Genomic DNA, 11,838 nt, shown 5'->3' with positions numbered 1-11,838 from the left:
AACACAATCAAAGCTTCAAAAACACAGAAAGAATGGGACCTTTAAAAGTACACATTTCTAGCTAAAGGGGGCATTAATAGGAGGCTACCTCAAAGGGACTGGTATACCTGAAAGGTTCATTTTAGGACCATTTCCTAGTCATAGCTTTTATACCTTTTCTGATAGTAAGTACCGGAATAAAAATCTAAACTTTTGCTGCACACAGTATTTTTGGGCATCATAGTATGAAATCTTACTACTACAGCATTTTTTTGGGCATCATGGTCACAAAAGCTAGTCATTGTCATTGTTGTCCTCATCAAAATTGCATTTTTGGGCATAGCCTTATTCAAAACTTTTGTGTGTTGCTTCAAATCATAATATTATGTCTGTATAATATTTTTACGACTGTATTCAATTAAAAAGTGAATGTTACCATGATGTATTATTTAGACACATGTTTGGCGCGTTACCGACTTGTTTACCATTGCACCTATTCCCGCCCACGTCTGTGACGCCATAGATAACCAACCAATTAGCATCCGTGTTTATACTCCAAGGCTTTATAAAGCATGTCATTGAGGAGAAGGATAACGGCCACTGAAGCGCAACAAAGCAACTGAAGTTTACGCGCTTTACCTTTTTGTCCGTTCCTTGACTTTTGACTATTTAGCTCACTTACTTAAAAAAGATTTCAGTGTTGTTAAAATTTATTTGTTTTTAAAAGCATCGTTCTCGCAGAATAATTACAATGATGCATCTATGGGTTTTATGCGCTTCTCTGATCCTGGTGCCGCTGCTGTGCGACGCGCACATCTCCAAGCGTTACGTGATCGGTTGTCCGGACCGATGCGACAAGAGTCTGTGTCCGCCCGTACCGGCCAGCTGTCTGGCCGGAGACATCCTGGACCAGTGCGACTGCTGTCAGGTGTGCGCGTCCGGTGAGAACGAGCCATGTGGCGGCACGGGGAAACTTGGAGACCCGGAGTGTGGAGAAGGTCTGGAGTGCGTGGTGTCTGACGGGGTCGGATCCACGGCCACGGTGAGGAGGAGAGGAAAGAGTGGCGTGTGCGTGTGTAAGAACCCGGATCCCGTGTGCGGCAGTGATGGGGTCTCATACAGGAACATCTGCGAGCTCAAGAGAGTCAGCAACCGGGCGCAGAAACTTCAACAGCCGCCTGTCATCTTCATCCAGAGGGGAGCCTGCGGCAAAGGTAAACACTCAAAAACTAGTGATATAATACTTACTTTTTTTGATACAGATAGCATGTTTGAGCTGCATTAACTAAGTTTGCTGCCTACGCAGACAACATTATGGACATCATAACGTCAAAACATGTGCTGAGTGTTTAGCATTTTTTTTTTTTTAGAAAAATAACGATGAAACCTATAACGATGAAACCTATAGTGTGCTGTCTGCATGGGTATCATAACGTCAAAACCAGGTGTGCTGCCTCCTCAGCAGTTTTGTATAACGTTAAAACCTTGTTTGCTGTATCTAGAAATCACACTGAGCATCACAGCATCAAAACCTAGTGTACTTTCTGTCTAGACAACATTATGAGCATCATAATGTCAAAACCTAGTGTGCTAAACATAATTTTGGGTTTTGGGAACAGCGCTTTGTGATATTATGATCTATGGCATCACACTGTCAAATACTTTTGTACTATTTATATATAACTTTAAGCACAGCATCTTAAATGCATGGTGTGAGTCAAAGATGTTTATGTTATGTGTGCCCATTTGCACTCACAAATTGCATTTTTAAAAACAGTGAGCATGAATGCAAAAACATGTCTAATGTACCAAAAAAAATGTATACTGTGTTAGACTTGATGAAACTATTTCCAGTGCACTTATGTACTGCTGTTCTTGTGTTGCTCTAATTGCTTCTATTGTTTACCTCATTTGTAATTCACTTTGGACAAAAGCGTCTGCTAAATGACTAAATGAAGATGTGAAAATTCCTTTAGCCTGCAGTAAACTATTTGAGCAATTATTCCAATCACACAAGAGCAATGCATACAAAATATACAATTTAGTTTGCTGGCATGTCCTAATGTTTTTCCACTTTATTTACTCACACCTACTCTTAAAATAGATTAGTAAATACGCAGGAGCTTATGAAATGTTGCCAGTTTGTCTGAAGCTCCATTACCAGGAACCGAACTCTAAGGTATTTGGGATTTATGCTTGGCACTGGAAATATACTGAAGCTCATGCTAAAACAGAAACCCCAGCAGATAACCAAACAAGAGCTCAAGAAGTTCAAACCTAAACACATTCTCGTAGAGGTTAGCAGTAGTTCAGCCAGATTCTCCAGAAATCACATAGATTCCAAAGAGAGAGAGAGAGAGAGAGAGAGAGAGAGAGAGAGAGAGAGAGAGAGAGAGAAAGCAGAGCTCATAATGTAATGAGCATCAATCTAGTTGATCTATTGGATCTTGCCCAACATAAATCCAAAGAGGTTATTTAAGTGCAAAAAGAATGAAACAAATTTAGTCAGCAAAACATTTTAAAAAGGGGTGGTTTCCCTCATTGTCAACGCTCAAACCTGAAATTCACTCCAAGTCTTTGATTCAAGACCTAGTGGTGCGAGCTTTGTAAGGCATCCAGATGATGGGCAGTGTAGCAGATGTCATCTGGTGCGTGATAAATGGTAGGGTGTGTAAACTTTACTCCCCTGTCCTCAAGAGATGCACTAGCTAATTCTAGGGGCTGTGGCTTTTCTTATTAGTGTACACAACTATGCCATCTTGAACACCCACCACTTGAATCCTGCTTGGAGTGGACATGCAGAACCCATAACTGCAGCATTGTGTCTCTTCTTAGGAGTTAGGAATCAATTATTGTTGTTGTGTATGAAGATTGTAGCGTGCCTGTGTAGGTAGTAGACAGCAGGGTAGAACACTAAGTGTGCCGTACATTTTTGGAAGCATTCTGTCCAAAGTTGAATTTCTTATGTCTTACAAACACTAAATAAGACTCCAAACCAATGTAATTAATTAGGTATATGTGTCATTGGATGTATTGATGTCCAAATCGGGCCTTGATCCTTATCACTTCATCCTGGTTTCAGTCATAGTTTGACTGGCCCAAAAGTGTTATAAAGTCTAGAGATTGTGTGTGTGCACCACGGTTACGTTCAAACCTCACAGCAGATCCAGAGCCGAAACTCTGTTTTCGCTCAGCTGAGGTCATTACAATAAGACATCTGCAGTTCATGAAGCCGGACATTATCTAACAAATATTTTCTCCAAGGATTCATATCTGGGTCAAAATTTTAAGTCCTTGAGCTGTTGTTATGTCTTAACCCATAATGTGAAGAAAAGACATGCTATATATTTTAATGAGTGTTTCTTCAGCTGTGGACACTTTGGCCTGGTTTCACAGACAAGGCTTAGCTAACAGCCACGACTAGGCCTTGGCTAAATTAAGATGTTTAAGCATCTTTAATAAACATGGCTTATTTTAAGGTTATTTTCAGTTGAGACAGCTCAAACATGTGCCGTAGTCTAGCACTAGACTTTAGCGTCGCCTGTCAGTCTGATCTCACAAGAAATCGTACATATTTTATGAGTTGGCTAATTCGTAAAAATTCATACGAAGTTAATCGTGCAAAAGCATATGATTCTCATGAAAAAACAACAACAACAAAACCGAACCCCTAATGCCAACGTCACATGGGTCAAGGCAAATCGTACCAAAACTTACGAATGGTCGTATTAATTAAAATGAATTAGCCAACTCGTAAAATATGTACGAATTCTCGTGAGATAGTGTTGGTGCAACCAGGGATTTGGGACTGAAAATGGGCTATAAACATACTTTTGTTATTTATTGAATGTCGTTTAGTTTTATAGAATCAACAAATGCCATATCCAGCACATTTCAAATGATTTATTTTATTTGATAACATAAAAAAATTAAAATCCTGTATGTGTCTTGCAAAAGGAATGTTGCACTGCATATATAATACACAAACAATAAAACATGTAGGCACATGAGAAGTGACAAATATAAATCTTTTATTGCTTGCATATAAGTATGCAGTCAAAAAGTATGAGAGGCCTTCAGTGACAATGCCCTTCACAATTTAAATCATACAGATATTTCTTGTATTGACAATGTAATTACAAAACAACCCTGTCATGCCTTCACCAGGATTTAGATCCAAAATATGAATCATTCCATCTGCAAATCAATAAGTGAGTTATAAAGAGCAACATATACAGTATACTTATCTCTATCCCCCAGTTACTGTCTAGTTTTGATATAAACATAAGACTCTTTTCCCATGCGTAGAGGCAGCAGCGTAACGAGCAAACACCGGGCCCCTAAGCAGAATTATCAAGGCGGGCCCTTTACTACAGCACATGATGACGCAATGTCCACAAGCAGGCTACAATTTATAGGACAGGATCATAGAGACATTAGATGACTGACAAAATCAGAAATAGCCTACGCGCACCACAACAAAAACATAACACTGGTGACAGCGCACCATAACATATGAAAAAACACTGCTGGTGACAGCACACTATAACATATTGTTACTCACTGCTATGACTATTCAATTCAATTCAATTTTATTTACATAGCGCTTTTCACAATTTGGTAATTGTATCAAAGCAGCTTTACATAATAGATGTAGTGAAAAGCACAGAAAATCGACAGATAGCACAACATAATACACGATAGCACAAGCAGCTAAATTTGCTGCGGCTATAAATCAACATTATAAGCAAACGTATTACTAATGTAACGTATAGAAGTTAAGCCCAAAAAGGCTGCCTCCCCGGGTTGAAAAACCCCCTAGGAGAAAAAAAACCCCCCGGAATTTTAGCCGGGGAAGTAAAAAAAAGTCCTAGGAGGAAAAACCCTTGGGAGACTACACACACATACACCTAGGTCTAAATACATAAAAAAGATGCTCACTTACATTATAGGCTATAGCGTTACATTATAACCACATTATAATTTTTAGCTGCATTTTCCGGGCTTCAGTTCTGGATGGCATGATGCACACAGCAGCTCTAAACTTCAGACAAAACACAGCTCAATCATTACATACGTAGGATCGATCCATACTGTATAAAATCATGTGTTTACTTACTGCTGCACTTTGTGCTTTGCTTTATGTGTCTGGTGTAGTGTTTGGGTATTTAAAGCATTATCGTTTCTTGTTTGTGCTAAGAAACCAAAAGATACAAACCAGCCGATTTCAAACGTGCACAGAAACTCTGGGCTGTGGTTGGTTGGGCTCTATCGCTAGCGGTGATTTCATTGGGCGCTGGCTTGTTCGACTTCATGCGACGCAAAGAATTGACAGCAGGGTGACGTCAAACTACCGCGAAAGTGATTTGCGAAACCATACGGAGGAGTTTGCTTTTAAATTGCTCTCGCGGAACTTTGACATCATCCGGCTGCGGGTTCTTGTGGCGCCGCATGAAGTCGAACAAGCCTATTGAAAACCCATGAGAAAGCCTGGGAACAGCAGATAGTAACGAATATGTGATAGGGCCCACCGACTGTCAATCAAATTCTTCCAGTCGGGCGGGCCCCTGATTGGTCCAGGCCCGTAAGCAATGCTTACCCTGCTTACCGATAGTTACGCCCCTGCGTAGAGGTTTCAAACCTGCATGTTTTTGGCTGTGTGTTCTTCATCCAATTTCTATGCTCACATTTACATTTATGCATTTGGCACACAATTTAATCAAACTTAGAGTGCATCAATAAATTTTTATATCAGGATGTGTGTTCCGTTTAAACGAAACCACAACCTTTGCGCTGTCAACGCAATGCTTTCCAGGGAGAATGGGAAATGTAACCAAATCTACGCCCTTGCATTTCATAATTAAAAATTGAAATATGTCATTAAATTAACCACTGGAATGTAACAAGCCCTAAAGTAACACCCTGATATGTTGTAAATGTCCCTAAGGAGCAAGGGTCATGCCAAATGTCGTACACCCAAAGGATCCCCAGAGAACATTAAAAGCCCCCAAACTGCGAAGAAAATATTGACAGAGTTTAATTGCTGACAGACATCGATTCTTCAATAAATGGATGATTTACTGTTTTACTGCAGACGTTGAAGCACAAATAATCTCAGTCAAACATTAGCTGGAGAAGGAAGTGTGTTGCAGTAACACAAATGTTGAGTTTGGTTTACCCCAAGTGCTGAGTTTGCATCACAGGAGGAAATTCATACAGTACCATTGTGCCCGTCTCAGCCGGTGGCATGTGGTTTAGGAAAAACTGCACGTTTAAAGTAAAATTTACATTGACGGGCAGATCTGGGATTAGGCAGCGTACCAATGATGTGGAAAATTTAGCAGAAAGTGGGCATGCTCTTACCCAGTGTCTGAGGCAAGACTCAAACTTTTGGTTTCTATAAGGAAGTGATAATTTATATCCAGATGGTTGTTATCACAAAATGAACCCGACAAGGTAATCAGTGACACCCTGAAGGGCTTTATTTTGTGATAAAAACCAGCTGCATGTGAATTATTCCCGCTTGCCACAAGAGCAAATCAGTTGACCTGTAAACGCATTGATCATGTGACCTGTAAACGCAAACAACACTTAATCTGAGCATAAAACTTTCCATGTTTCCATTTGGCGTATTTTTCGCAAATTTAATTCGCACATTTTGAAAGGAAATAGGAATGTGACCACAGTTTTTACAGATTTTAAGTTTTCAACTTTGTTATGCTGAGGTTTGGTGTGTGAATGATACTTTAACTACGTGGTTCCCAAACTGGTGTGTGGGGAGACGGTGCCAGGGTGGCCCCAGTTTTATAGCATTTTATAAAATACTGCAGCATTGCCCTGACAACCACCCCACATAGGGTGGGCTACAATTTTCTTGAGAACATAAAATATATATATTTTTTTTTTGTAAATAAAATGCTACTTGGGACTAAATTGAGCTTGAAAAACGTACACTTTTTAATAGGAACATTTACATACATTACATCATTTTTAAAGTGCATTATAGTGCATTCAACATAAACATTTTATTAGATTAACAAAATTGTCAAGACCTCTGCCACTACTGGTATAATGTCCATGACCTATTGAAGCACGTAACAATGTTACATCACAACAAAGTCTGTTTACAAGCTTTCCCAGAATAGCTGGCACATCCTGAGATGACACAGTGGATAGTTCACATGAGGCTAATGACCTCTGTGCTACAACATCTGTTATAAAAACTTCCCCATTCATAAAAAGAAAACTCCAAAATTTCACCTGGAATGTGTGAACCATTTCACATGATTCAAATGAATCATAATTCATGGTTACAACTTATTTCTTCCCAACCTTAATTCAAAACATGTTCAAAAATCCACTCTATTTTGCCGGCTATTTCACATTATCCCTAACATAATGAAACCCTAAAGGCCAGATAAAATATAGCTTCAAAGGCAAAAATAAACTTTTGTACAAGGATGCTGGACCAATGTGTCATGACAGGTTCTTTGTGAGGAGTATGATGTCATCAGCCCATTACATAATACTTAAAAAATAAAAAACATTTATCTCTTGTTCACATGTACATAATGCCATTGTCAGTGTGTAGTTATAAAGTAAATAGGGCCAACCTTTTGATATCTTGTTAACTTTAAGCATGTGTTTACTTTTTCTAAAAAAGAGCCCAAATTGTGTCATTTGATTGGCTTATTTGTAATGAAATGAAAAACAGATTATCCCTATCATCATTCTGGTAATGTACAGTAATCAGGTCAACACACATCCAAGTGTCCAGCTGTTTTCTAAAACATAATAAGGAGTGCTGGGCAATGAGTCACTCAAAAGAGACGTTTGCATGATCACGTTCATCTCCCAAAATTCAGCAGCCACGCAGGGCCACATAATAAAATCTCATAAGAATAACATTATAAGTACTAAAATGACCTTGATGCACGGCGAGATAAGTTTCCTCCTAATGGCTCCTAATCAAGAAGAACATCTCAAAAGACTGGAGAGATGTTAATCTCTAACGCTTTACTAGGTTTATAACAGCAAATGGTATTAAGAGGTCAAAGTTTTTCTTGTTAGCGGGCTGGCTTTGCTGGTAGGTGCTATGATAATACCATCTGGTTGTAACTTTCTCCAGTATTTAAAGGTATCCATGCAAACTGTATAATGCAACTATTTAAATAATAATGAATTGTATATTGTTATAATTCTCCAGTTTAATACCTCTTAATAGTGAGAAATGGCTTTTATAAAGAAACCTCTTTACTGCCGCTGAGGTCACAGCTTGTCACCTGTGCGTTTTCTTGGTCGTTTAGCATCACTGGGTCATTTGCCTGTAGCATAGCTTCAGAGTAATTTATCATATTGCATTAGTGACTTGAAATGGCTCCAAGCAGTGACTGGCTCAAAAACAACTTACCACCAAAAGATATCGAGCCACAAGCAAAGATAGCAGATTTTCAAAGTAGATACTTCCTGGGGAGAAAGATCGTCATTTAGATGCTAATGAAATGTAGGCCTATATTTTATTAACTGGTATTTTATAAAACTGTGTTCCAAAGTTTTGAGAATTCTAGCGAAACTCATTAATTAAAAAGACAGACAAACAGATTGACCTCTTGGCTCAATACTAAAAAAAACGGCATGGTTTTAAAGTATTGGTCTTCAACCAGGAGTTTAATCACAAGCATTTTTTGGTTAAAAATGTAAAACATGATCCACCAAACGTTACAATCAATGTTCCCTTTAAGTTGTGCATTTGTGCGTAGCTTTATTGAATGTCCCAGGTTCAGTGCAGACAAACCAAAATATGAAGACTAAGCTCTGTGACAAAACTATAACTCGCATTTAAAATCAATGAAACGCTCGCTATAGCCTACTGATGGTGCTTGGTGCAAGATTCAGAATAAAATCCAGATTTATAGCGGTGCCCCAAAGATGCTGCGGACTCATTGCATGTTGTTCTCCTGAGTCTGATATGATTCTCTGCAGCAAATAAACTTGCATAAGTCAAGCTCGTGACAATAACGATCCACGAGAAAGGCAACAGGCCTCAGAATGATAAAGTAGCAGTGTTTTCTGCAGCAACACGCAGAGAAGCAAAAAGATGAGTTTGCAGGGCACTCCATGACCTGATAACCAGAATCTATTACTCTGAAGACTTCTGCACAACCTCTATATCCTCTAGAATAAACAGTCTTTGTGCCTTTCACCATGATCAGTCATCTTTATAAACTCAAAGAACAGGTTCAGGTAAATGTGTGATTGTCCATCTCACAGTAAAATGAATTGTATTACACTGCAAATGCCTTAAAGTGGGCACTTTTTCCATGTTTAAGTGCTATAATTGGGTCCCCAGTGCTTGTATCAAGTAGAAAATGTGAAAAAGATCAACCCAGTAACTTAGTTTTGGTAAACTATTCTCTGCAAGCATGTGAAAAAACATCCTTGAAATGTGGTTCCTCTTGTGATGTCAGAAGGGGATAAAAACCGCCCATTAATCTGCATTATCCAACCACAGCACTGCCATTTATGTCAGAGATCAACTCATTTGCTTTTAACAGGACACACACAAAAAAGTCTTGTGAAATGTCTCCTTTAAAATGATAATTAAACTAAATTAACATTAACAATAAAAAATACTCAGAAAATTATGCATGTACAACAACAAAATGCATAATAGTGCTAATGTTTTGTCCAAAGTCCTTAGCAACACATATTACTAATGATAAGTACATTTTTTTTATATTTATGGTGGACATTTTTTAAATATCTTTATGATATATGATCTTATCCTAATGAAAAAAATTTATAAACCCACACAGTGTATTGTTGGCTATTGCTACAAATATGCCAGACTTATGACAAAGCACAATGTGTAATTTTCAATGCTGGTGGCTAAACAAAAACAACAGTGTAGCTATAATTGAATTAGTAGTAGTTTTATAACTATTAAATTAAAAAGTAAGCCCACAGCCTGGCTTGATAGAAGCAATAACAATGCATGCTAGACGCTTCAATTAATCTTTGCATGGCACTGTGCAGACCGACTGACATATATCATCAAAGAGAGCACTGCAATGAGACTGATTTTGAATAACTTTTGTGATACTTTGATGTCACTGGCCGATCAATCTGTGCAGTGCCACATGAAGTCATACACAAGAACCGAATATAACCTGGACATAATGCCATATGAACAGGGGAGTAGCTGGTATAGAGAACACTATACAAGCCACCATTTAGACAAGAGGTTAAAATGAACTTATAAGATTGAGCACAGAAGGTTTTAAATTCATAATATAACGTGACTTTATATGTCATAGTGCCCAAAATGTGTGAAAAATCAAAACATCATTTTGTTGATGACCTTGTTGAGAAACAGATGTGGCCATTTCCCGATCCTCTAACATTCCCCCAGAGCATATCGAATCATTAGTTGTACTTGAATTTCATATAAAACACGAGTGTTAGATGTGTTCCAGCTATGACATAAATAAAATGTTCTCTTACTTTAAATGTGCAAAACCCTCCACAGATGTGGAGCCATATTAACATAAGGGCTGAAAAGCATTATCAAAATTCCATAATCATGATGTGAAGGCTATCACTTGTATAAAGCTATAATTTTTTTTATTAATGAATTGGTTTCTAGTGAAATGATGTAACTCATATTTACAACCATTTTTATTGAAAAAATATTTTTTTATGATTGAGAATGACAGGGATGCATCTGTAGCTTGGGTTCACATTAATGTTGTGGGCTGTGTTTGGTTTGGCAAACGCACATCAACGTTTACGCATCTGTATTGCATTACAGTAATTGCCACCCTTTAACAACTTAAATGCTGAGCGGTTTTCAATTATGTATTACAGCAAACCTCCTAGAAATAAAAAAAGGTCATTAAAGTTTTGGTGTTTGAGGGGTCAAGGTGCTATTCATCACAGACGATTTCAAACAGTGGATGCATAGAGGCAGACACAGAGCCGTAGGGAAAAACAGATAGCATGCAACCCAACTCGCAAAAAGAATGCATATGTGTTTGCACGAAGATGATGTGAAAGGATTGTTATACAAGGTCAAATAAAGTGTTATAAAAGTTAGAAAAGACTTTGACTCAGATCCAAATTTTATAAGCACTTTTGCACTGCCTGGGCACTTTAAGGATGTATTATTATACAAATCTATATACGTCTGTTACTTAAAATTGTCTAGTTCAGTTTTTTTCTCCCGCCAGCATTTGTGAGCCAACATCAACATTTTTAATGATTTTCACAAAAGTTTAATGCCTTCCCGAACATGTTCTTCTTTAAATATGTGTGCATATAATATATCAAATGATAGAACAGAACCTCTGCTTTCAAATCTTTTCAAATTGTTTCATCCTACTGACATATGGGTAGGTTTCTTCAAAATACCCTCAAAAAAGCTGAGAAAATTGCATTTTTGTAAAGGACTTTTTTAGAGATTAGATTCAGAGTGATAATCAAAACATACACAGAGTTTTAACTGTTTTTAAATCCATAGATACTTTAGTGTTTTTTACTTTATATTATATATTTATAACATAATATTTATATTAATTTATATTTGTGTAAGAGAGCCACCTAGTGGATAATAGCAGAAATATGGATTGACAAAAAACTTCTCATTGGCGCGGAAAGAGTTAATAGTTCCCATCTATAGAACACTGTGTGTAATGATTTCTGAAGATCACATGATTTGGCAATAGAAAATAAAAAATTGGTCTCGTAGTAGCCGAACCTGGAATTGTCGAGCACCTGGCCACCTTAATGCAATGCACTATTCAAGCATGTAAAAATTGCATTTGAATTGGTACTGTATATGCCTCTGACCTTTCTGTTTGC

The 11,838-nt window shown here is 37.8% G+C and overlaps 1 protein-coding gene across 1 annotated transcript in view; it reads left to right on the top strand.

Annotated features, from left to right (window-relative positions):
• Window positions 1-555: 555 nt before the first annotated feature.
• The window catches only part of htra1b (HtrA serine peptidase 1b), a 38,773-nt gene continuing 27,490 nt past the window's right edge, over window positions 556-11,838 (top strand). The window contains exon 1 of the mRNA XM_065242643.1: window positions 556-1,193. Within this exon, the coding sequence (XP_065098715.1) occupies window positions 731-1,193 (463 nt within the window). The 5' untranslated portion in view covers window positions 556-730. The remainder of the gene's footprint in view (window positions 1,194-11,838) is intronic.

Source organism: Paramisgurnus dabryanus, chromosome 1, assembly GCF_030506205.2.
Source record: "Paramisgurnus dabryanus chromosome 1, PD_genome_1.1, whole genome shotgun sequence".
NCBI lineage: Eukaryota > Metazoa > Chordata > Actinopteri > Cypriniformes > Cobitidae > Paramisgurnus > Paramisgurnus dabryanus.
This window is presented reverse-complemented; position numbering and strand designations above follow the sequence as displayed.